The sequence below is a fragment of the Drosophila erecta genome, unplaced genomic scaffold (genome assembly GCF_003286155.1).
Source record: "Drosophila erecta strain 14021-0224.00,06,07 unplaced genomic scaffold, DereRS2 tig00000000-arrow-pilon, whole genome shotgun sequence".
Taxonomy (NCBI): Eukaryota; Metazoa; Arthropoda; class Insecta; order Diptera; family Drosophilidae; genus Drosophila; species Drosophila erecta.
Window position 1 is genome coordinate 15,352,555 of NW_020825194.1, and position 25,201 is coordinate 15,377,755.

General features: G+C 46.4%; 5 protein-coding genes across 6 annotated transcripts; 3 read left to right on the forward strand and 2 right to left on the reverse strand.

Moving 5' to 3' along the window:
• Positions 1-1,819: 1,819 nt before the first annotated feature.
• On the forward strand, positions 1,820-5,837 carry LOC6553640 (xaa-Pro aminopeptidase 2). The gene is made up of 7 exons (XM_001980335.3): positions 1,820-2,075; positions 3,292-3,365; positions 3,435-4,109; positions 4,165-4,277; positions 4,331-5,043; positions 5,110-5,178; positions 5,235-5,837. Exons 1-7 carry the CDS (start codon positions 2,027-2,029, stop codon positions 5,648-5,650), a joined length of 2,109 nt encoding a protein of 702 aa, XP_001980371.1. The 5' UTR covers positions 1,820-2,026; the 3' UTR covers positions 5,651-5,837.
• A 2,506-nt stretch (positions 5,838-8,343) lies between these two features.
• On the forward strand, positions 8,344-19,866 carry LOC6553639. 2 transcript variants are annotated; one of them, XM_001980334.3, is made up of 8 exons: positions 8,344-8,652; positions 14,201-14,767; positions 16,002-16,389; positions 16,455-16,699; positions 16,832-17,647; positions 17,795-18,050; positions 18,113-18,405; positions 18,545-19,866. In XM_001980334.3, the coding sequence occupies exons 2-8, from the start codon at positions 14,556-14,558 to the stop codon at positions 19,518-19,520; spliced, it is 3,186 nt and encodes a 1,061-aa protein (XP_001980370.2). In that variant the 5' UTR covers positions 8,344-8,652; positions 14,201-14,555; the 3' UTR covers positions 19,521-19,866. The 2 variants fall into 2 exon arrangements, with proteins under 2 accessions (XP_001980370.2, XP_026839798.1); XM_026983997.1 differs by lacking the exon at positions 8,344-8,652 and adding an exon at positions 13,616-13,822.
• Positions 19,867-20,515: 649 nt separating this feature from the next.
• LOC6553637 (glycine N-methyltransferase) lies at positions 20,516-22,075 on the forward strand. The gene is made up of 4 exons (XM_001980332.3): positions 20,516-20,774; positions 20,957-21,084; positions 21,156-21,412; positions 21,728-22,075. Exons 1-4 carry the CDS (start codon positions 20,560-20,562, stop codon positions 21,995-21,997), a joined length of 870 nt encoding a protein of 289 aa, XP_001980368.1. The 5' UTR covers positions 20,516-20,559; the 3' UTR covers positions 21,998-22,075.
• Positions 21,993-22,519, reverse strand: LOC26526482. The gene has a single exon (XM_015155003.2). The coding sequence runs from the start codon at positions 22,241-22,243 to the stop codon at positions 22,097-22,099; it is 147 nt and encodes a 48-aa protein (XP_015010489.1). The 5' UTR covers positions 22,244-22,519; the 3' UTR covers positions 21,993-22,096.
• A 43-nt stretch (positions 22,520-22,562) lies between these two features.
• Positions 22,563-25,021, reverse strand: LOC6553636 (nuclear pore complex protein Nup88). The gene has a single exon (XM_001980331.3). It carries the CDS (start codon positions 24,945-24,947, stop codon positions 22,836-22,838), a length of 2,112 nt encoding a protein of 703 aa, XP_001980367.1. The 5' UTR covers positions 24,948-25,021; the 3' UTR covers positions 22,563-22,835.
• Between the last annotated feature and the right edge of the window lie 180 nt (positions 25,022-25,201).

Genomic DNA, 25,201 nt, shown 5'->3' on the forward strand with positions numbered 1-25,201 from the left:
TACGCTGCGTATACGCAACGTTGTCAGCACGTCACCCATACGCGCAGTGGGCCAAGCGTTATTAATGTGCAGTCTATTGCAAGTGCCGTGAAATATATTTTGAATTTGTTTCTGGCGCTTCGTGACGCCCAAGGTGCGCACTGGCGCAGAATTCAATTCAATTTTTGAAATCACCTCCCTACATATAGAGTACAAAATAATCTGGTAGGTCTTGTAAATGCTCGCGGAGGTTCTTGTATTTTTTTTGGCAACTATGCTCAAGCAATGTGCTCTGTGTGAGTCAGCGGCATCTTGCCGTGACCGCCAAAGCGGTGAAATCGAAATGAAATGCGGTGCAGTTGAAGAAAAACAAATGAGACCACCTCGCTCCCAATTCACAAATGTTCCCCAATTAGAAATGTAAACAAAAGGCCGAATATAGCTCGAGGGCAGGTGTTGCATTCCCCCAAATGGCGGGGGCTTCCCACTGGATGTGCAGTGATATAACAAAGATTTAAGGGCAGTCGGCCAGTTGGCACTGGATGCACATTATGGGCCCAAATCCACTCTGTCATCTTGCGACTTGGCAGCACATGCACATGCAAATACTCGTACAAATATCAAGCAGTGCGATAACTAGAGCATCATCTCGTTTTGGTGCCAAAGTCAAGCGTATAATTGCCAGCCGGAGGCGGATTACAGGGACACTTGCCACTTTCACGAACATGCATATGTACATATGAACATAGCAGCGCCCACAACTTGCGAATTTGCTTAACTTTTATTTAATGTCACTATTTCCGATGCCTTTCAATGGCCTTTCGCAAGCCATATTCATTGCGGTGGCTGGATTGCACAATGTGGTTGTACTACTTATGTATGTGAATGGGAATGGGTTTGGGATGTGGGGCGTTTGATTCGCCATATCTGTCGCCAGTACCGAGACAATAAAATAGCAATGTGAACAATGGTAGCAGCCACAAATTACCTCTAATAGTCGAGTAACGCCCAGGCGGTAAAATTGTTTTTCAATCGCTCAATTGAAAATGAAACAAGTGAGACGACATCGAAATTAAAACCATTTCTTGGTCACTTAGAAATATGTTAATGGAAATTGCTTTGGCACACAAATGGCAAAGCAATTGAGCACTGCGTTTTATTGACAGTTTGGCACGCGATATAGATGTCTTCAAATGTTTCCCAATCACATTCAATCAGTTTTGACTGCCATCTGTGCGTTTGCCAACCAGTTTAAAGTTGCTGCCCTTTTATAGATGCTCTGTAGGGTTAGTTTTAAAGTTCGGAACTAGCAATCCCACCCACGCTTTTTGGCTTTGGTTGTTCATTTCCAGCATGATTGGACCGATTCGTTTGGCTTTACGCATGGTTAATTAAGGCGGCAATTAAATGAATATTTTGTTAAGCTTCGGAACAGAAGCCCAAACAGAATAGTTGCCAAATTGGTGTGTTCCAAAAAGGAAAACCGAATTCAAAGGCAGCCCGCGAATAGCGGAAGTTATAAATTCCTAAGCGGGCTGATATCATGGCTATTTATACATATGTCGCCAGCAGATGAGTTATTACACCAGGGACTAGAAGTTGGTCAGACGGCACACGGCATATCAATTAGAAGAAAGCGCCGGGCGAGGCCAACACCCTTTAGCTTCGGACTGGCACATGTATGTGCCACTCCGCCCCGGACAGCTAGGTGCAACATGTGCCACGTACCGGTCATTAACCGGAAAAGTGCATCGTTCAGACAAATGGCCAGTAGAAGAGCCCCCCATCGCAGTTCCCTGCCATTCAGCCGATCTCGCTCCTAGCTCAGATCATTAATTGCAACCATTTGATTTGTTTACTCCAAAAGAAAAAAGAAAAATAATCCGCGAAAAAGCAACAATCCGCAAAAGTGCAGAAGGCAGGAAGAGCCTATTCGGGCAAACAAAAACAATTCCCTCACTTCTGGGCCAAGATCCACGGAATACGGAAAACGGACTGCGGACTGCGGACTAGTACATCGCGGGAAACTTAAGTGCAAATAAAAACAATGACGACAGCCAAATGGATTTGGCGCTTGGTGCTGAGCATCTTGCTGGGTGAGTACGACCACCTATTACCATGTTATTTTTACGGCGGAGCGATGCTGATTTTATGGACTTTTGATCGATTTACAGTATTTTTGGCCGGTTGTGTAAACGAAAAGCGTTTCGCACATGGCCCCAGGAACTTGAATTCCTTTTACCCCCTGCCATTTTAGCCTTCGATTAGAATTCCGCGGTTTGTTGGGCACAGTGCGTCACGAAAGTATGCGATCGCCAAATGGCATAATGTTTATTTTTATAAATGCCAAATCAGCTGTGTCAACTGGATGTTTGCCCGCCATTCGTATATTTCTTTTAGATCACATAAACTAAGGCGGAGGAGATGAGTATGCGGCTATTAACAAGAAAATTAATTCCCAAATATTTCCACTTAAACAAACGATGAAAGATAAACAAGAATATATATCTGATATCATGACGAAGATGGAATGCCCTTAACAAATTGGTTACAAATGCGAAATCTGCGAACCATAAAGATTTATTGTTTTAATGGCAAATATCTGAAGGCATGAATAATTGTTTATGGTTATGGAAATGTATGTAGCACGCTGCATTCCATAATCTCTATACCCTTAATTACTACATTTTTGGCTTTCATTTGCGCCGGTTGTGTCTTAATAAATCTATTGAACATATATGCTTTTCGCCTTGGTCTGTATGGCAAACACTCGCATTCTTTTTTTTCAAAATATATTCACAAAACTTTGACAAATCGTGCTTGAAAAGCTGCTCAAAATGCCGACACTCGTTCATTCACTTGTCAGCTGGGCTGTCTCCCTGCCTTGACATCCCAATCACTGCTCTGCCTTATGGTTGGATTGGAAACCCACACCAGGCCGAGCAGAATTTCCATTACGCATACGCAGCGTTGACTCAACTTGGGGGGTTTTTGGCAGGTGGTCCACTGAAAGTGAAATTCAAGCGAATATTCGGCCTGTCACTACGGACATGCTGCTGTGCCTCACTTGGGCGAATATATACCACACTATATAGTAAAAGTCGGGTCGCATGGCCGTTTAGCGAGCGTGGGAAATTTGTCCGACACCGTGACGCACTTGATGCTATTTTGGGATCGCTAGTTTGGCCATTAATAAATAAGCATAACGAATTTGGCTACTAATGACAACAATTTAAATTTTATTTATCAACATCTTTTACGACTTGCAAATATTTCCTTTCATTTTTTATGGCCTTCTTGGTTTTTTTGCAGTCGTGGGCTTTGTGGCTGCGGAGAAGCCGAAAGGCTATCATCGCGAGATTTGCCAGTACCGCAAGGGCAAACATGTGAGTTTTGGCTATTTGGGTATATAAATATCTTTTTATTTACCTTTTACCTTTACCTGGCATTTGCAGATCCAGCCCATGAGTGTTTATCACAATCGTCTGATGGCGATGCGCGAGCAAATGCAGATAAGGGCCACGCTGCAGGGGCCAGAGATCTATGGCTACATACTGCCCTCCACGGATGAGCATCTCAACCAGGAGGTGGCGCTGCGAGATCAGAGATTGCGATATCTGTCCGGGTTCTCTGGAGTACGCGCCTTTGCAGCCGTGACCAGTCATGGTGCAGCCGTATGGGTGGAGAACAGATATGCCCAGCAAGCGGATGGAGAGCTGGAGTGCGACTGGGAGATCTATCTGACCAGCGGGAATGTCACAGTGGCCGACTGGCTGGGTAGCCATGTTCACATCGACAAGCGAGTGGGTGCCGATCCCCATCTGGTGCCCCATGACCTTTGGGTTCAGTGGGAGCGTGAGCTGGAGGACAAGTTCTTAAAGCTGGTCAGAATAAACACCAATCTGGTGGATCACATTTGGGGCGAAGAGCGACCGGAGACGCCCGGGAACCAGGTGATAAAGGTGCACGAGAAGCAGTTCGCCGGCGAAAGTTGGCAGGACAAGGTCAAGGAGTTGAGAAGGCGACTGGCCCAGCTGGGTTGCGATGCCATGGTGGTCACATCGCTGACCGAGATTGCCTATTTGCTCAACATTCGGGGCACGGACATTCCCTATACTCCCGTGGTCAAGGTGGGCTCAGTTCTTTTAGCATAGATTCTATTGGTAAATTCCATTTCGCCAACAGTCGTACGCCGTAGTCAGTCAGGATGATATATTCTTCTATGTGGACCATGCCAAGATTAGTCTGTCCATTGACCTTCATCTGCGCACAGACTGCTTCAATGAAGACTGCGTAAAGTAAGCACTAAATATAAGTTGTAACCAATATATACTAATTTGAATCGTTGCAGAATTAAGGAGTACAATCAGATCTGGAGTGACATTCGAACCTATGTTCAGATCTGGAAGCGCGTCCTTGTACCCGCACCTTGTGTACAGGATCTTGGAGCGTCGGAAGCGATATACACCTCCATGCCAGGCAAAATTGTCGTCTGGGAGATCTCACCCATTATCTTCATGCGGGCACAGAAAAACTCCGATGAACAAGTCGGAATGAGAAGGGCACACATCCGGGACGGGGCCGCCATTTGCGAGGCCATGAGCAACATGGAGACCAGGTTCCACACCGAACAGTGGACCGAGGAGAAGATCAAGTACGAGGTGGAGCTGTGGCGTCTGTCGCAGAAGCACGCCAAGGGACTGTCCCTGCGAACTGTTGTGGCGTATGGAGAACACTCCGCCCTGCCCTACTACATCTCCAGCAATGTGACCAACATCGAGGTCTCCGACCAGAGTCTGCTGGTCATCGAGTCTGGTGGTCAGTATCTGGAGGGCACCACGGACGTGTCGCGCACATTCATTTTTGGTGAGCCCACGCACGAGATGAAGAAGGCCTATACAAATGTTCTGGCTGGAATTCTGCACCTGGCACAACTGAAGTTTCCGTCCGATCTGAAGCCTTCCGAGGTGGACGCCCTGGTGCGCAGCATGGTTTGGAAGGACATGACTGACTTCCCGCAGGCCACAGGTCATGGCATTGGATCCTTTGGGTCGGTGGAAGAACGTGAGTAGATGTGTTCCATTATTATACGATTTACATATATTATAAGATTCTTTCCCTTCACAACAGCTCCCATATCAGTTTCCTATGGCAAAAACAGCAGCTTCCACTTTAAGCAGGGCTACTTCTTCTCTAGCGGTGAGTTATTCTGGTACTTATCCAAGTGACTCAGCTTATCCAGATTTGTACTATAGAATCCGGTTACTATAAACGCGATGACTTCGGGGTTCGTCTGAAAAACGTGCTCGAGGTGGTGGACACTGGCCACACACATCCCAGCGGAGCACGCTTCCTTGCATTCCGGGACGTCACCATGGTGCCCTATGAGCCCAAGCTCATCGACAGTACGCTCCTCAGTGCCGCGGAGAAGCGTCTCCTGAATGAGTACAATGCCAAGATCCGGAACGATATTGGGGACGAACTGAAGCGCCTGGGCAACATGCGGGCCTTCTACTGGATGATGAACCAAACGCGTCACATTCGGGAGTATCTGCCGGAGGATGAGTACCGCTCGGCGACCGCCGGAGGAAACTGTGGTCACTCAACGAGTCCACTGATAGTACTGGGACTCATGATCATCCTTTCAGCGATTATACCCTCGCGATCCTAAGGACCAGAGCTTTTAGTGTACACTGTCTGTAATTATGTAGATTTAGTTAGCTATGCAAATTTTAAGAGAGAATCTGGGACTAACAAGAAATCGAACCAATCAATAACTGCAACTGTTAGTATTTTAGTATCGTCATTTGGCCCTAAGCATCCAGTTTTGATCGAATAAAGTCGCACCCTGCCACCGAGTTCCCCGTTTAGGAATGGTGTTTACTTAAACCAAATACGTAATATGAAATGTATAATATAATATATCGACTACGAATAAGTCGACCAAAAATATGTTAAACTTGTTTACATTAATACGAGCATTGTCTTTATACTTAAGAAATAACGTTGTATATTTTTCTAAATATAATTTGGAAAATACGATTTAATGGACTTCAGTTCAAACAAACGCAACAAACGCCATTTTAGAGAATTGCGCCCGAAACATTTTAAGGTATGACACTTCAAAATCCGATTAAGACAAGTTGAGTTATGGAGTTTAGAACTTCAGCCTTGGGACATTTTTTAATTTTTTTGAATTTCTACAACATCAATAACATCAAAAGAATTTAAAAAAAAAATGATTCTCCAAATTTAAATGCAGATTTTTAGAGAATTGCGCCAGATATACCTGTACATATTTTTCTTGAGGATTGTCGGGCTTTATTATACATGAATTCTACATGTTAACTAGCATTTTACACGAGGTCTTTGAGTAGTTGTTAAATTTTTTGTAGCATACTTTACTGCTCTATCATGAAAGTATGATGGGCCGCAGTGTTGTCATTTTGGCATTTTCAACAACTTGTTTATAAATTATTCTTTGGAATATAATATACGATTTTTTTTTTGACTAAAATCGAAATATCGCCTCTATAAATTGCCACTTGGAGCCAAATTTTTGTTGTGACTGTGATTACCATATCTAATTTACAATTAAATTGTGGCCTTAGTTCAACACGGCACTTCCTTGTTGAGGAAATTTCAGTTTTGACCCAATTATAATAATTCAAGGTTTCTCTTTAATTCTCCTCAAAAATCGTTGCAGCTTTAACACTTTATCGCTTGATCAAGTCAATGACCTCAATAGAACAAGTCAGAATTAATGGTAAGCTGATATAATATAGCTGTCTGTCTGGCAGCATCTGCCAGTGGATCGGATTAGCACATCAGAGATTACTCAACCTACTTGTGTTCGTAATGAGGATTTCTTTAGGTTAGTTATTATTCAACGAGGGTAATCCCCCCTCGAATTGCTTTCAAAATGGCTCCAATGGCTGTCAAATCCAGTTCAGCACCTGGCAGCACCAGGCAGGCGACTTGGGATTGACAAAGTCCGATCTTAAATGGGTTATGGTATGCCAGGAGCCCGTCCGTTTACGGTAAATGGTATTCCACGGGCTCATCCATCTGTGGCACATTTCAGCTTTTCAGCTAAGACCCCCAGAATTAAACTAGAACAGATCGCCTGGCCCAGTTTCTCTAAGCACAAAGAAGTTGAGATGCGTCGCCCGCTGGAAAACTTCATCTTTTGTGGGTTGCTACAGAACCTGACACTTGTTCTTACTAACAGATTGTCCCATTTTTCGGCCAGGGAGTCAGGGAGCCAGGGAACCAGTTTCCTTTCGGATGATGCTATGGAGCTGGCCGGGCATCCGAGTTGGTTGGCATGAATATGCGCGGCCAAAGTTATCGACGGCTTGGCCGAAACATGAATTAATTTGGCCCGGGTGGCTTGGAGCTGCAGCCGCGACCGCAACGCCATCGTCTGTCTAACGGTGCACTTGAATATTGGCCAAAGTCAGAGATTTGCCTTGCGAATGGGCACGCGGCTATTTGGGCCACTGTCCACGCAGGTTTTTCCACTTTTTGGCACTGGAAACTGGGCCTCCAGATCGAGTCAAGGTGGACGGGCGGAGCAAATTTGACCTGACCTGCTCCAAAAAAGCGAGGATATGTTGCATTTGAGTGGCATGGTGTCGTGCAAATAAGAAATGGTACTGTGTAACTAGGCATGATATGTGTGTCTTGTAGGAATTTGATTAAACCAGGTTAATGATCGATCAACGAAATGAGTCAATAAAGTTCTTAAGGTGTATTTTCTTAACTGTAGTACTAAATAAGAAATATAAATCAGCTTCCTATATTCAAAATGATTACTACCTTAATTTTTTTTTTTGTTTACATTACAAATTACATTATTTGACGGATAGGTGTGCGTTGCATTAATCAAAGCATTGTTTTTGTATAATTTGCAAATCCTTGTGGCTAATAATAAGTGAACTTATGTATTCTTACCATTTCCTGTTAAGAGAAATCATTTGTAGCATCCCTTTGTAATCATCCTTCTCAAGTGCTTCCTGGCTTTTTTAGCGAAAGGGAAGAGTTACTTAGTTAACAAACTACTGTTGGCTTCTGTTGACTTAAGAGTGGCAAATTGGCATCATTAGTGTCGTACTTAGGATCACCAGACGCCGCAGGCTCCGACAGCTGGCCAAACTTTTGGCTAATCCACTGCTGCCGTCAGTCGTCAGATGTCAGCACTTTTGTTTGGCCAACATCACGCATGCGCAAGAGCCAAAACAAAACTGGCCACTGCGCCGGCTACTGCACCATCCCCGTCTCTTTCTCTGCTCCTGTTGCTGTCTCTTTTGCGGCCTGTGCATCTTGAGCTCGGCTTTGGGAGCCATCAAATTGGCCAGCCGCAGTTAGTCTCGTTATTGACTTCGCGCACTCCGGTCGCTGGCTCGGCTGCTGAGTTTCCACACCATTTTCTCGGCTGGAAAATGCAAATTACGAACGAACGAAAGTGTTGTCGCCTACTGAAGAATAGGAACGTGACCGAGTCATTGGAAAAATAAGCAGAATTCGTACTTTGATTGCGGGTCTGGCGAAGAAAGTTTTGCTTCTTCTATTGCTCGGTTAAATCAAGAGCGACATTTAGTAATTTAAGATCTGGCAAGTGTAAAGTGATTTAGTATACGATGTGTATGTGTTGAGGAACAGCCAATGAAGGTAAGGGGTCATAAATAAAAAGACTGAAATATTCCAATATTACTCAAACGACATGTAAGCGCAGGCTTTTGGTCTAACCTACTATACAACTTTGCGTTGTTGAGTGATTTGTGCAATTATTGCTGTTCCTGCCAATTAAATTCTCTGATTTGATCCTAATTACCCGAAGAACAAACTAAGGCCTCGACATTCTCCTGGCCAAGAACGGCTCATAAAAACTGGACAAGGACTTGAGGTGTGTGCGTTGACAACCGCACCATATAAGCCTTGTTAGCGAAGCGGCATACGCTTATTCGATTAGCGGGATTTACGGCCTCTGCAGCTGTGGAAGCGTTGGTAGCTTCTTGGGCATCCATTCCATGGCGACGACATTCGAATCAAGATCGACAAGCCATTTTTCCTGCTAAACTCGTTCAGGCTTCCTACTTACCAGCGGCTGGCCGCAATTGTTGTCCGCGCGCGCTTCTTTCTAGGAGGGATCTCTCGGCTTTTCTAGCAATTATTTTCAGATTTTCTCCTCGCCATGGGGCTGCGTGACAGGTCCGCGGTTCAGAAACTGGAGCATCGATGCGCAGTTTATTTCAGTTGCGATCCGACTCGTTTCCACTTCTGAAGGTGGGTCACAGCCATAACTCCTCGACTGGATCTCCGACTCACAGACACGTCTGTTCTGCGTTGGATGCGGCTATAATCGTGCGTTGAGCCATTTCCAATCACCAGTTTACCGCTATCAAACAATCTCTTTATCGGGACGCTAGAATGTGCTAATGAACCATTCTAATGCAGTACAAGGTTGTACATTGAATCGATTGGCGGTCTTATAACAGTAGGCAATCCATCATGGTGTAAATATCTGCGGGACAATCATATATTTTGCTGAAAGGGGGTTAAATTTGTTCTCACAGCAGGGTAGACAAGAATGTTACACATAAATGCGAGGTTTACGATTTCTATATAGTAGGTATAATTATATTATTTTATTAATATTTTGAAAAAAAAAAAGAGAATGGGCACAGTCCCTTGGAGTTCATACCTTTAGTATCTGTGGTCTGTTTAATTTTTCTAGCATATCATGTAAAGATATGAAATTCAAAAAAGTTTGATGAAGTACAAACATTAATGAAACCATGGATTTGATTCTTTTTTGTCAGTGCGTGCATATTACCAATTATATAAGTTTGGCTAGTCCAATTGTAACTTTTTAATTACCTTTAAAATTATGTAGAATTAAGTGTTGGGGATTCGGAAATATGTGGCTTCAAATGTGTAACCTATAATTGAAATAACAAATCGATTAATTTTTCTCAGTGTTTGAGTACTAGCGTTTGAATATTATTAACGCGCTGGGGCGTCCAGACAGTTGGTATATCCAAATATAGAAACAATTACATTAATCCACAGGCAGAAGCTAGTGGCCCTTAATTTAGCCAGCGACCTTAATGGTCAGTGGTATCGCACCCCGTAATTATGAATAGCAATAAAGAAAATCTATTTTCTCGAACTACCGAGAAGTGCAAACTTTCCCTGCGAACGCGATAAATGACAAGAAGGCAATTATCTGGTCAGAGCCAAGCATTACGATCTAATCTCGAGGAGGAACGGCACTGGGCCACAATGAGCACTGTTAGCCGGCAATCAGATGGTGTCAATGCGGGTACGTAATGGCCACTCTGGCCTCCCGTTGGAGGCGTCAGCATGATCATGGGCGGAAAGCTGACCCACAGAGCACGCGCCATTTGAACTCAGCTGACCAAAGATGAGTGAGTGCCATTTAGCACCCGCTTCTGGTACTGGTAGGGGAAAAAACTTGCCGAGTCGGCCAATTAAAACGAGCAAACCACATTTCGAGCTGCCAAAAAGAATTTCCATCAGAATTTTCGTGACCAGTTACCGCTAAAGGTCCAAATCCAGGGGCTTTAAGCCGTGAACAGTGGCCATGCGGTATGCAAATGCAAATGCTTATGGCAATTTATGGCCCAGAGTTCATGAGCAGCGCCACGCGTCACGCTCTTTTGGGCAATTTCTTTGTCGGATTTCATTATCTGCGGCATAATGCACCTTACCATCTCCTTGTGGATAGGGCATTGTGCGGTAAAGTATCCATAACGACCATTCCAAAAGATATTAGCCTTCATTTAAAAGGAGTTTATAGTACGCATGCATATAAACGCCGTTTTTGCAAAATCAAAGTTGACCTTCTTTGGCAACCTGGGGAGTAGCTGAGTTCCTTTGATTTAATATTCATAAAGTGCATGCCATCTTATCACTTTCCCAAGTGCCAATGAAGAAAGCTATGTTTGCAAGCAAAACAAGTGACAATGTAAACAAGGAAATCCACTGATGATGGCCAATTATATAAACCGAGTGTTTAACATCTTAATGAGTAGCTTAGGATGTGAAATCCACACTACTTAGGGTCAGTGGTCGTGATCTTGGTCAAGTCACGTAGCCAGATCGTAAAGCAAAGTGTCCAAGTGATACTGCAAATTTAACAAAGGCGTTTAAAAAAGCGCGAAATTAATTTCCTTTTAACCACCCGCTGGCATCAACATCGAAATCAAACCGCTCCGGCACGTGAAAAGTGAATCGCTATTGTGGCACGGATGAGTGTAATGAGTGTGGGTCGGGCGGGCGGAGAAATGGCGTAATGAGTAGCACAATGTGACAATTGTCGTGTACTTTTCAAGACTCATTTCGGACTCTGGTTCGTGACGCAACTGCCAGCCGGCTGGCTAATGAATGAATGGAGTCTCATCGAGCTGGGAGCTGGGAGCTTGGAGCAGTTCACCAAAGTGGAGTGGAAGAGGGGCCACGATTCTACAAAGAAAGTCTCGCAGAGCGATTATGTCTGGGCCTTAAGTCTAAGGGAAAGTCATGAGACTTTAATTGCGCAATGTTTTTGTGCAAATGATTTGAATAATTTGCAGAACTTGTCCACCATCTACACTGTGGGGAAAAGTTCTCTGCCTGGCCAACTGCTGGTTGTGCTTACACTTTATAGCCACTCTAATGGGCTACTTAGCTAGTCGCATTTTCTCTCACTGCCTGCGCATGTCAGATACGCAATGCTGGGCACAAGACGAGCGCGAAGGAATCAAGCGTATCTCTCGGAGCACCCAACTCCCAACCTCCAACTTGCAATTCCAGCTCAACCCTCCGGTTGTATCTAGTCTATCTGTATCTTCAAGCTTCGGCGGGCTGGCGCTGAGCAGAAAAAAATACGACTAATTTCTGAAATAGCTGCCGCTGCACAAGAAACTCAAGAAACCTTAAAACAGACACCGAAACTACGAAAAACTACGGCTAAAACACTGCCTGGTGAATTGAATAGAGAAAGTGATGATCACGGTAGTATGATGTTATTTGTTAAATAAATCACATCACCCATCAACACCACAACCCCCTTCAGATGCGTGCAGTTAACGGATTTAACTGCCAAATGAAAATTCTCTTAAAAGTAAAAGCTGGCGACGCACAAAGGAAAATTCTACCTGCATTTAAGTGGACAGAAACCGTTGAAAGCGAAAATGACAAGGGGCAGGTTCGTGTTTGGGTTCTTTGAAATGAAAACAAAATTAATTATTTGTATCTTTTTTAACTGCTTCTCTATGTGACATCCGTAGAAAACGAAACCAGGCACAGATGGAAGGCTCTTAGCCCTTTGGGGTCGAGAAAAGCCATAAGAGAGATTTCTGGCCAGAGTCTGAACAACAAAAGGGCAAATTAGGCCGCTTTGCATTTTTCGTTTTGTTTCAGATGGACCACATTTAATTACTTGTTACAGTTAGCTCATGAATAAACCGAAAACGTTGTCAACACTCGAGAAACAAACACAGCCGATCAAAAGGCCATCAAATTTAAAATCTTGGATGGAAAATGGAAAGTTTAATGCAAATAGATAGATAGATTTTTACGGCGGCTGGCTCTAAAGTGTTTTATAAGTGAAATGGAAACGGAGTTTTAATTGAAATCAACTTGATTTAAATGCGATGGTAATGTGTTGATTTCATTTCGGTAGCCCAGCCAAAGATCATAAAACCCATCATGCATACATCCCCGCATTCATGACACTATCTATCTATCTATCTATCTATCTATCTATCTATCTATCTATCTATCTATCTATCTATCTTTTTGTCTATTCTAATTTGCAAAATTTGAAATGCAAATTTAAGATCAAGCATGTAATGACTTTGCATGCATATGAATTATTACGCTTATTACCCGAAACTATTCTTCTGCTTGGGATCTCTTGTTCATTCTTGGCGAAGCTATTCTCAATTTCCAACTGCGCCCAGGCGATTTCAGCTCGGCACAAAGTGAAAAATTAAATGCATTTTACGATGGAGCGAAAGAGGCCGCGGGCAGCTCCAATTATCGTAAGACTTGACCACGGTCATTGATTTCGAAAATGCCTTCACTGCTGCAGCCCGCTGGTTACCCTTCCCCTGGCTATCCAACCATCAACCATCTATCCACGCTCTCCACCTGCCCCTGGAATCCCCTAATCCGTCACAGCTTCTGCGCTTGCGCAAATGGCAAAACCCGGGCCACCGGCACTCGGGAGTCCCACTCGAAGTCGCGACACCACTGGGTTTAATTGCAATTTGCCCGCGGTTCGGGCCATTTTGTGGGAGACTGACATTGGGTTCAAACCCTCAATGGTGCATTGCCCAAAGTTGACTTTGCGACATTCACATCGGTGGTATGCAAATGTTAAGCCGCACACATAATGCTCCGATATTGGGCAAGTGATTGTGGCACTCGACCCGCTCTGTCGTTCGTCACTTTGGCCAAAAGAAAAACAGTTTTGCCATTTGGCCATCATATATATTCCATATTCCGCGATACACAAAGGCATTCTCATTGTGCTCGTACTGCCCACTTGCGCCAGAGATGATATTGTTGTTAATATGGCCCGCTCTTTCTTTTCTTTCTCTGCCACTGACTCTTTAGCTTTTAGCCAACTACTTCGACGTTTTGAGCCCGTTTTAGTCGCCGTGTGGCATTCAACGAACTCGGACGGACTTAGCCCGGTTTCGGAGCCCAGTTACAGCACTTGGATTGCCGATGCGGATTACCAAAAGATAGACCAGTATTTGACCGGATTGGGCCGTGTTTTTTCGAGTAACGATGTGGTGCAGTGGAGTTGAAGTTCAATAAGGCACAAGTAAATGGCATTTCAAATTGGCTCATTCGAGTGTGTGTGTGTGTTTGTGTGTATGTGATTGTGTGGCATTTGCTAATTACCGCGAATATTTCTGCAGTGAAAGTATCTCATAGATGCAGCTCGAATCCCACTCCGTAGTGCGTGGCTGTAAATAGCAACCAGCATTTTTCCGATACAACAATCGCATTTCATTGGGCAATTTATCAGCCGAAACGGTGTAAAAACTAAAAACTAAAAACGAAACTGGAAAACCTAAAATCTCGAATCATACATTATTAAAAAAGATTTTGCAATACCTTTTCCTACTCGTGAATGATGGCCAACAGTTTTGGGGGCCTGTGCCTAAATCTAATAATGCTAAAGTCTGTCGGTTTTTAGTTTTGCTTGCAGCTAATTAATGAGCCGGCTCCAGTGCGATGATTGAATGATGGCCCCAGTGGAGCACGCCATGCAAATGCAACATCTTCGCCGGGTATCTTACAGTGTACTTAATATCTCATACCCTGTGTGATTCGCTAACATGTTGGAAATTAACGTTCAATGCGCCTAAACGGATTGCATTCGCCGCTAATTGCTCACAAATTGCTGGTTTCATCGCCGCCAAAATAAACCAACAAAGAAATCAAGTTAAAAGCCAATAATAAGCAGTCAGTGAAACAGTGCGATTTGCATCCGCAGCTGCGGCATTCCGCGGGTGTTTAGCACGTCCAGCCCCCCAGGAAAGAGGAGGAGGATGGTCACCTGCAAGGTGGACTCCCAAACCGCGGTGGCTGTGCCCAAAATGAACTCGGTCCGCACCCGTGGCAAGCCCGCCGCCGGCAGCAACAGCAATAGCAACTCCTCCGGCTTTCGGCTCCTGGACGGCGACCAGCTCGAAAACAATTCGAGTGTCAGCCGAAACTCAATCTACAAACTGAAGATCGATCTCATGTTTGACGATTCCAGGTGAGTTTTGGATGTGTTTGGATATTTTGGTCATAGTGTCGGGGTGAAATTTTGTAATTGGGAGCAAATAGCCTGGGGAGGTGTGTTTTGTTGGGCCATTAGCCTCGCTCTCCATCTCTAAGCAAAACAAATCAATTAGCCTCTCATTTCCACTGCTGACCACCCAACACTTTCGTTCTCGAAGCCGCGACTCACAAGTTACAGATACAAAAACTAGTTTCGGGAGATATTTCGTTTACCGTTTGGCATTTCCATAACCAGCATAAAGCTACAGTTAGTTCCAAAATTAAAAACTATATTGTCCGATGGAGCAGATTCCGAATCCGAAGAGGGGCCATCCAAAGATAGAGCGACACTTGCTCTTTGAATAAACAAATATTCATCGGCGACACACATTCGCCGGCGGACGAGATACTAAATTGATTGAGAAAGAAAACCATGAGCTCCCCACACCAGCTCCCACCGGTCTACACCGAGCCCCACTCAGCTCCACTCATCTTCATTCCCATTCAAAACTCAAGACGTTCTATGGAAATAGGCATTTCCGATTTTATGTCAGCTAGCGGTAAACGGAATGGCTTGAATTGGGAACACCTTAAGCTGCATTCGGTATTCGGCACTTGGCCAATGGCCTCCAAGACGCCTCTATCCCGGCAACCTCTCTTCACTTTTGGCTCTGGCTCTGACCTGGTCAGCAGGATGTGGCCATATGGGCTTCCAGCCAGCAACTTCACAAATAGCTGACACTTGGACTCAAACTCCGCGGCTCGTCGAATATGCTAATCTCGGCTTGCTTTTGCGTTAATCAGTCAAACTTTCACAAAAATGGAACCGTTTTCTCGATTTAAGCACTCAACGTGTTGACTGGAGAACGGCAATAAAATTAAAAGCGGAATCCATCAACTTTTCAATCTAATCGATGATCTAGATGACATTCTAAATTATGAGTTTTTGAGAAAATGAAATTAGACATTTATTCTTCTGATAGCCAAATAACTTTCGCATCGTTTTGGCTAACAAAATAGTTTGATTATATCAATCGAAATACTGGAATTAAACGAGCTTAGAAATTCTTCAGCTAGTACTATGGATATGTAGAAAATGGTATTAGAGAAGCAATGAAATACTTATAGCAATCCAAAATGAAGTATATATTATTTTATTTACTTTTGAAGTTCTCTATTTACTTCGATTTGACTTCCAATAATCATCTAATTCTTGAATCCTTCTCCAGATCCATGCGAAGCAGTCGCCTTGACGATCCACGGGGATCGCATCGCACCCGCTCCATCATCATGTATGGGCGCAGTGAGTTGGCCAGCACCTCGGGCGACACGCCCCGCTCCCTGAGCAGCTTCCTGCAGGACAACCAGCAGGGAATGGGTCAGGGTCAGGGGCAGTCGGCCAAGGTGCTGGCCGAGGCGGCCAAGAAGGACGTGCAGCGGATCAGCAACAGTGTGCAGGCCCAGATCGAGCAGCTGTTCACGGACGTGGCCAAGGACGCGACCAGCAGCTTCGATGTCACCTGCCTGGGATCGCTGCCACTGAAGGACAAGGTGACCAGTCTGCAGGGTCTGCAGGAGCCACTGCGTCAGCTGTACCTCAGTGAGGTGACCAAGAAGGTATGAATGGCTCTAAATTATCCTCTTGCCCAACTGGCACTTAATATCCTGGTTCCATCCAACAGAAGCTCAACTCCGGATCGCTGGATATTTGTGCCACCGGACTGAGAGTGAAGATCAGCGCTCTGGCCATCTCAAATGGAGCGACTGTTCCGGAGGAGAACGAGGCCCACATAACGCCCTTCCACAACATTGCCGTGTGGTCGGCGGTGAAGTTCGTCATATCCGATGATGATGGTGGTGCCGCCTTTCTGCCACTGATCACCGATCCAGAGAATATCGACAAGACTGCCCTGTTCCAGCCACTCAGGTGAGATCTCGTACTTTTTATTGGGGCACTGATTCTTGACAGTATATTATATTTACTCAAACAGATTGAAGATTTTTTCTAGAAGACTAGAAATAATAAAACAATAAATCATATTTTATGTTACATTTACAGCTCCAGCGAGCAGCTGGCGGTGGAGCACAGCATCCATGTACACGCGCCCATTTTTGCGGTGGTAATGCGGTCGGCCAGTTCGCCCAAGGTGCTCGAGTGCCATGGATTCATCTGCAAGAGCACGGAAGACGCCATCGTGATCGCGGCCACGCTCTACCAGAGTCTGATGGCGCACGTGAGCAGCAGTTCCCGGCGGAGCACCCAGCGGAGGGCACCGCGTCAACAGAACGGAGTCAGCTGCATCAGCATCGCCAGCAGCTCGGCATTGGCCAGCTCGAACTACCTGTCCCGGTCGCAGATTGTGCCCAGTGCCTCCGGACGACGCAGCTCCTTCCGGGGTAGTGCCGGTGGTGCTCCATCCCGTTCCGGTCGAAAGAAGCGGGTGTCCAATAGCTCCCTAAGCTCACACAGTAATGTCATTAACGAGACCGCCGAGTTGGAAACATCAACGGAGGAGCGCAGGCGCAAGTCCCACAAGTCTAAGCGGGCTCCTCCGGTTCCCACCACGGTTCCTGGTTTGGGTAATCACAGAAGCGGCGGTGGAGGAGGAGGGCCATCCAGAAATGGCAGCTTAGTGTGTGGCAATGGCCATGTGAACCGGCTGCATCAAAGCGCCCAACACGGCAAGAAGTCTTCGGTGGGAACGGAACTATCTGCCGCTGTCGATGTGGCTCCCGCCAACGGGGACATCCTCACGCGTGTGGCCATACCCAGATCCGGCAGCTTTCTCAACACCGGAGGATTGACGCGCTACAAGTCACGGGCAGCGAGACGCCATTCCGGCAAACTGGGTGGCGGAGGCGGCGGCGGAGGAGGGTGAGTATTGCCACCAGTCTGGTGGTCAGGTGCAACTGGCGCATCGCGCCACTGCATCTGGCCCATGGGCACGGGTGGCAAACTTTTTGCAATATGGGGGAGAAGGTTTGGTCTGGTTGATTGGCATCGCTTGCATTGTGCTTCTAGTTCCCCACTTGGTTTCAGCGAACTGTTTAACGAATTTCGCCTTCACGAGAACCTGCACTCGCTGGACGACATCCTGTACGCCATCATCGACGCCGACGGCATGTCCTTTAACGATCTGAAGCCCATATACAAGGAGTTCCTGCTGAAGCTAGCAGTCACACTGACCCAGGACGAACTCTTCCAGCGCTCCAAGAACATCATGAGGCGCCAGAAGAAAAAGAAGCAGAAGCGCAAGGCTAGTGTCAGTGGCTCACAGGTGGGTCTCCTTTTGGCGTATGAAATCAGGATGGTCCAAGTAATACATTTTCCATTTTATAGAAGAAGGTGAAGACGAGTTTTTTCGGCACGAAGAGTCTAAAGAAGGTTCTCCAATTGGGCCAATTTCGATCATGCCGCGGCAAGTTGGCCAAGCCGGAGGTGAAGGAGTCCACCCTGGACAGCAAGGGCAAGCCCAGGATCAGTTCGCCCATCATCATCGGGCCGCCCATCACCCACAGCCACAGCCACGCCCAGCAGCAGCACCAGCGGAATAGGGCGGCCACCAGCGGCTCCGATGTCTCCGTGGTGCGGAACGAGCACACCCAAGGACTCAATCGGAACAGCAGCAGTGGGTATGTTACCCAGTGCAGCATATTTCACTTGCAATTTATTTAAAACTGATTTCAAGTAGATCGTATGATATGCCATGGACTGCGTATCCTATTCCCAGTGTTTTCAACTGCATCTAAACTCATTTGTTATATCCCGCAGATACGTGTCCTGCTCGGAGTGCAGCTACGACTCCGAGTCCTGCGCCTGCGCCTCCGCCGATCGCTGCTACTGCAGCCTGCGCACGGAGCACCTGAACCACAAGCTGCGCCAGAAGAACGAACGGACCATGGCCCTGGCCTCACCCACCCGGAAGCCCTCGAACGGCGCTGTCCTGCCCCCCAGTGCAGCTGGAACTGCAGTCAACAACCGGCACTCGTTGATCTCTTGCCGCTCGGACGACAAGTGCTACTGCTCCATGGTGGAGGAGGAGCCGGCCAGCTCGATGGAACGGGACTCGGCCAACAACTCGCACACGGAGACCACCACATCCTGTGACTCCGACAGCTGTGTGAGCGCCAGCAAGTGCTACTGCAAGCGGACCCATCATCGTCAGCGATCCGCGGCGGCAGCGGCCATCAGCGAGGATTCACTGTCGCAACAGCAGCGCAAATCCCGCCCAGGAAACGCAGGAGCTGGTGGGGCACGCAAGGGAAAGTCTGCGGAGAAGCTGGGCCTGGACTACGAGCTCTTCAGCATCAGCGGAAGCGGTCAGCCGGTGCAGCCGCATGAGGCACTCAGCGTGAAGAAGAGCGTGGAGGCGGCGGCGGTCTTTGCGGACATGAAGCTCAGCCAGACGACGGACATTAAGAGCCTGTGCCCAGCAAAGGGTCCGGGATCGCGGATTGGCAATGGGAGCTGCCGATCGCACGCCTCCTCCAGAAGGTCCACGTTCCGCACCCGCGAATCCTTCAGCACGGATCGCTTGGGTGGAGGCCTCCCACCGCCTATGCCTCTGGGCAAGGGCATGGGATTGGCGGGCGGAGGAAGCGCCGACAATCTGTTGGCGAACCTAAAGGCCATGGAGGCGAAGGCCGCCTCCATTCGCAGCAGCGCCAGCAGGAGCCGCATGGGCAGCTATCAGTCGATGCGGGCGGTCAGCGCCTCTCTGGAGGACTCGCTGGGATACTTGCCATAGACCAGGATGTGGGATCTGACACTAGAAGCTGATTCTGATAAGATGTACATAGTTCGTAAGCTTACATCTAAAGGAAATACTTTACTTCCTCAAACGGCTTATGTTTCCCAAGACGATTTTCATGATTACCATTATATTATGTATGATCAATTGTCTTGGGAAACGTAATCATATTTAGCTTTAAGTACCCCCTATAGGAAATTCAGTGAGACTTTATCTCTAAGATCGTATCCGTATCAAGGTGCAATATAATGACCAATCTTTTGGGCACAGAAATGTTCCAGTTATTTAAAGCAGTGCAATATTTATAAATACTATTTAAAATAAAAACATATATACTCAACAAGAAATCTCTGTTTCTAGACATGGGGTTTACGTAAGTCGCGGATGATTTAGCAATTTCCAATATTTTATATGTGGCTATTGAGTCGGAAATGACTCGTATCTCAAATATAGTAAACAGTGATTTGGGAAACTTAAAGGAAAATATAGAACTAATTGAGCTTGTGCGACGTACAGTGAATACTAATCAGAGCACCTCTTTTATAGCTTTTATTACGAATCTCATACAATATTTGTGGTTAAATATAATAACCATGTATGATGAGTGACGCAACACAGATTGGAACCGAAAGGATCTAATAATATCTATGATTTTTACAGGTATTACAGATTTCACTGTAAACTGACATGCTTAACTATTTGCTTCGTCATTCTATTTTGACCAGGGGATGCGATCGCTGACTCCTAATCAGAACCGGAGGGTCAGGGTCAGCAGCCTGCCAGAAAAGCGAAAGCCCGCCGGCGAGAACACGTTCCGTCGGGAACAGATGTTGAAGCTCCAGCCGTCATCCCGCCCATGGGTCAGACGTCAAGTGGGCGGTACTGATAAGATTACGAACTGCTATGTGGCCTAAGTCGGCACTTTGGGGGAGCGCCAGCTGTTGGCTTCTGACTGCCCGGAAAGCCGACGAGGAACGTGATGGTGGAACGGCAAATTATTCGATTGCAATACGCCGACCAGTGCTGACCACCAGAGATGACCACCTCCGCCGACAGTGTGTTCGTTGCACGATCCGATGGCATCTCCGCCGAAGGAGTCCGGGATCAGTACGCCGATGGCAAGGCCGCCAAGGTCTGGGAAATCTTCATCGGGGACAAGAACTCTCGCACGGACAACTACAAGAACTTCCTGATCGACATGCTGCGCAATAAGGGATGCAAGCGTGTCCTGGACGTGGCCTGTGGAACGGGGTAAGATGCGAAGTCATCCTCACATACCTTAGAAAATAAGTCCTTAGTTGTTAAATCGTAGACATCTGAACTATGGTATACAAACAATATATTTAATCAATGAATTCTTTAAATAGCTACTATCATAGACTTATGCCCTGTGAATCTAGTGTGTACTATATTCTACAATTTTTTTATTTTAGTGTGGACTCCCAGATGCTTGTGGAGGAGGGCTTCGAGGTTGTGTCCGTGGATGCCTCTGATAAGATGTTGAAGTACGCTCTCAAGGAGCGCTGGGCTCGCCGAAAGGAAGCTGCCTTCGATAAGTGGGGTAAGTTGGTGGATGACCAATAACCCTAGCTAATAACCTAATATATTCTTGTTATTTTACTAATCCTGCAGTCATTGAGGAAGCTAACTGGTTGACTCTGTACGACGACATCCAGGAGCACATTCAGGATGGTTTCGATGCCGTCATTTGCCTGGGCAACTCCTTTGCCCACTTGATGGATGGTTTCGGGGATCAGCGGGAGCACAAACAGGCCATTGGCAATTTCGAAAAGTGCCTCAAGCCTGGAGGCGTCCTGCTCATCGATCATCGCAACTACGACAATATCCTGGAAACTGGAGCAACGCCTGCCAAGAGTATCTACTACAATGTAAGTTCTACTTTTCTATTTATGAGCTGGACTATCATTTAAGAACTTAACTAATGTGAACCAATAAGTGTGTAGTTCATACCTCCTATAGTCGGTTGTACAAATTCTACCAAATCATCTTCTCAATTAAAAATTATTTGAATGCCACATTCTGTCAAAATAGCCCAATATTGTCGCATCATCGTGGCGATAAGAACGGATGATCTTGTTTGTGAACCCTAAATAACACATCATAATCATCACTCGCCTTATCAGTTACACATCTTTCGAGTCAATTAATCCAATAATCCAATGATGACTTGCGACTAATTGCAGACGAGTCACACGGCGGACATCAAGACATCCGTGCTCTTCTACTGCGGCAAGCCCGCCCTGGTGTCCATGGACTACCTGATCGCTGGTAACAAGCTGACCAGCGAGTTCCGTCTGTCCTACTATCCCCACGAGCTGAAACGCTTCCAGGAGATTCTCGCCGAGATCTTCTCCGCCAAGGCCAAGCACCAGTTGTATGGTGACTTCAAGGAGATGAGCCAGGTGAAGAACCCCGCCTTCTACATCCACCTGATCGAGAAGCCAAAGGTTTAGGTTTAAGTTTTTAGTTGTATTCACATAGACCACAAGACACATCCATATAAATATAAAGTTCCTTCGATTCGCACAGTCTCGAGTCTTCTCAGCTTTCTCCTAAACCAGTATGCAGAATCGACCCACGATGGAGCCAAAGCACAGGGTCACCATGGCGGCCTCGATCACGAACGGGAATTTGGCCTTCACGTAGTTGAACATCCCGGTGTAGATGTTCGACAGGGCGGCCAGTAGTATCAACGTCATCTCTCGTCCGCCGAACTTCGCTTCAGACTGCCACTAAAACGCAAAAGCTATCGAAACCCTCAATTCTTGGGGCAAGTGTCATTAGCCTTGCAAATGCTTTTCCATTACGTTTTCAATGGGTTCTGCTTTGATGGAAAAATGAGTAACGATCGAAGTGCGATTCTTATTCTCATACTGGAAAAGTTGGCGGTATTCTTATAACAGTGAAGCTCAAAGTTAGAAAACTATGTTCCTGCAGTACTACTCTGATTTTATAGCACATTATTATTCCTAAATTATGATATATATAAAATCAACTACTATTATGAAAATACCATTATAATGTAAATTTGTCTGCCTTGTATTGTAATTGAGACTTTAGTCCAGAATTTGCACCAGTACGTCAAAAGTGGATTTTACTGTAATAGACTTTTCAGCCCAATACTCATGTTGTTTTTACGAGGTTTTTGTGGTCTCTACTTGAAGGATCGTCTAGCAGACACCGCTGACGTATGCTCAATAAAATGTCATCGAATAGAAAACAAAAGCGAGCTAGCAAAAATAGGACTTAATCGACATGTTTATTATTAATAGGGCGCTTTCCAATCCTAGTTTAGACGCCAACGATTTTATTTATGCGCTTGACGTCGACGATCTGGCGATCGATCTCCCCGGTTAGCTGGGTGAGTATCTCGGTGATAGTGCGGTGCTGTTTCTCCGGCAGTTCGTACGCGTTCTTCTTGAGGTCCTCTTGACTCATGGCGATGTGATAGCGCTGCTTGTTAAGCGTCTTCTTAGCACTCTCCAATCCAGCGGCCAGGCCTTGAGTGACCTTATTAAGTCGAATCACCTCCTGGGAGAACTCACGTTCCGCCACCACACTATTGGGTAGTGAGGCATTGGCCTTCTGCATCAGTGCGTTGCACTTGCGGACGAGGAGCTCCTGGTTGTAGCTGATCTCCTCGAAGCGCTCGGCAAGCTTGTGGGCCCGCTCGCTGATCAGTTCGCGTTCCTGCTCCAAGTCTTGGATCTCCTGCAGCTGTTGTTCCTTCTTTAGCTGGATCTGGTTGATGTGGCGGGCAAAGGCGGCGCGCACAAGGTCATGTCGTTTAAGGTACTGCTCGCGAAGCACCTCGATGGCCTGGTTAAGCAGTTCGTAGCTCTCCTGGGCGGATGGCGAGGAAAGTTTATCCGCCAAGATTGGCTGGTTAACACTACGTTGCAACAGTGATTTAATGGTATCGACAAATGATGGCCCACTTTCCTGCTGCGACACTTCCAGGCCAACTTGCTTATTCTCATTGGGTGTAACCAGCAGCTGAGCATCAATGACCAGCTTAAGACTTATAACCTGGCCGCTGCCCAGAAGTAGAACTATACCGGCAGGAATTTGCAATAGGGCAAGTCCAAAGACTGCATTCACAGTACCACTGGAGTCGAATTTTGTGCACAGAATGTACTCTGCACGTGAGGAGGCCGCCAGCTCTAGCCGATCTTCATGGTACTCGCTCTCCAAGTAACGTTGCAGTTCTGAGATAAAGTTTACCGTAATGGCATGAACTCCTGCGTTGTGGTAGGCAAAGTAGCGCAGCTCATTGATCAGATCCCGTTTTAAATATATGGGACAGTGGTAGACTTCTGCTCCTTCTCCAGTACCGGATGCTATTCCCAACTCAAGTTCCACAGTTTCTAGTACATGTACAACGTATTCGGCGGGTTCAATTAACACAAACTCGTCAACCTCGTTGAACGAATGCTCAGTAGCCTCCGCCTCCATTAGCAGAGCATGGTGAAGCTTTCCGTTAGACTCAGCTATAACCATGGTCGGCGGAAGCGACGGGATAATCATGAGAGAACAAGACTCCAGACCATAATTGTCATGCGCCTGGGGCGTTATGGTGATGGGGCCCTGCAAGCGGGTTTTCTCCGAGTCCAGGCCGGTCATTAATATGTATATATTTCCATTCTCGCGGAGCACAACCATGGGCCACTCTATCCTCTCCTGCTTTGGCAGCGATTTAGTCGCTATAAGGGTTATGTTGCTCTTATCCAGAGTGGTTTCGTTCTTCCCGGCTGTTTCTGATTCAGTGTCACGTGGCTTTACAGCAGGAGCGATGTCAAAGTCTACGGCTACCTCGCCGAAGTCGCAGAGCGAGTTATTGGCTCCACTTCGAAGCACCGATGGACCCACCTGCCACACGTAGCGCAACTTGGAGTGATTGTACACTCGAATTGTGTTGTTGTTGAGCAGTACGAGCAGCGTGGAGTCCGACACGGAGTGCGGATGCCAGCGGACCTGGCGCACTTCTAGTAGCGGGTTGTTGAGGAAAAGCTGGGTGTCCAGGCCGAACGTGCGGCAGGTGATCATGGGCTTGGCGTCTTTGTAGCATCCATCGGGACCCCAGCGTCGGGGCAACTCCATGATGGTAACGCCGCGCTGTCCACTGAGTGCCACTAGGGAGCCCTCGTTGGAGGCCAGCACGTGGTCCACCTCGATGGTGACCAAGCTCGAAGGAATCAGTGTCTGAAACTTGACTTTCACCTCTGCCGCCAGCGATGACCGCCAGTTGCGCACGAGCAGGCAGCTATCTTTCGCGTCCCAGGCAAACAGCAGGTCGTCCTTGCAGTCCAGCAAGTTCTGCGTTCTTTGCACCACGGGCAACCCATCGCGGATCTTTGCGAACAGCTCCGTTTTGTTCAATTCCAAGACATCGGTGAGCAACATCGTTTGTTTATGCTTCAATTCGTGTGCCCGACTTTTGATGCAATGTGATAGTGTGATCGTCGTTTTCGGAAATCCGCACAGTATTTTTTCTAGTATTTTTTGAATTCGAATTAATGAAACACGAAAATCGCGTTTAACAATATTGGAAAAAAAGTAGAACAATTTTTTTTCAAACCTTTTATCTATAGAAGTCAGCACGGACCACATTATAATTTTAAAAAATGGACCAAATGGACCACTCAATGTAAATTCAA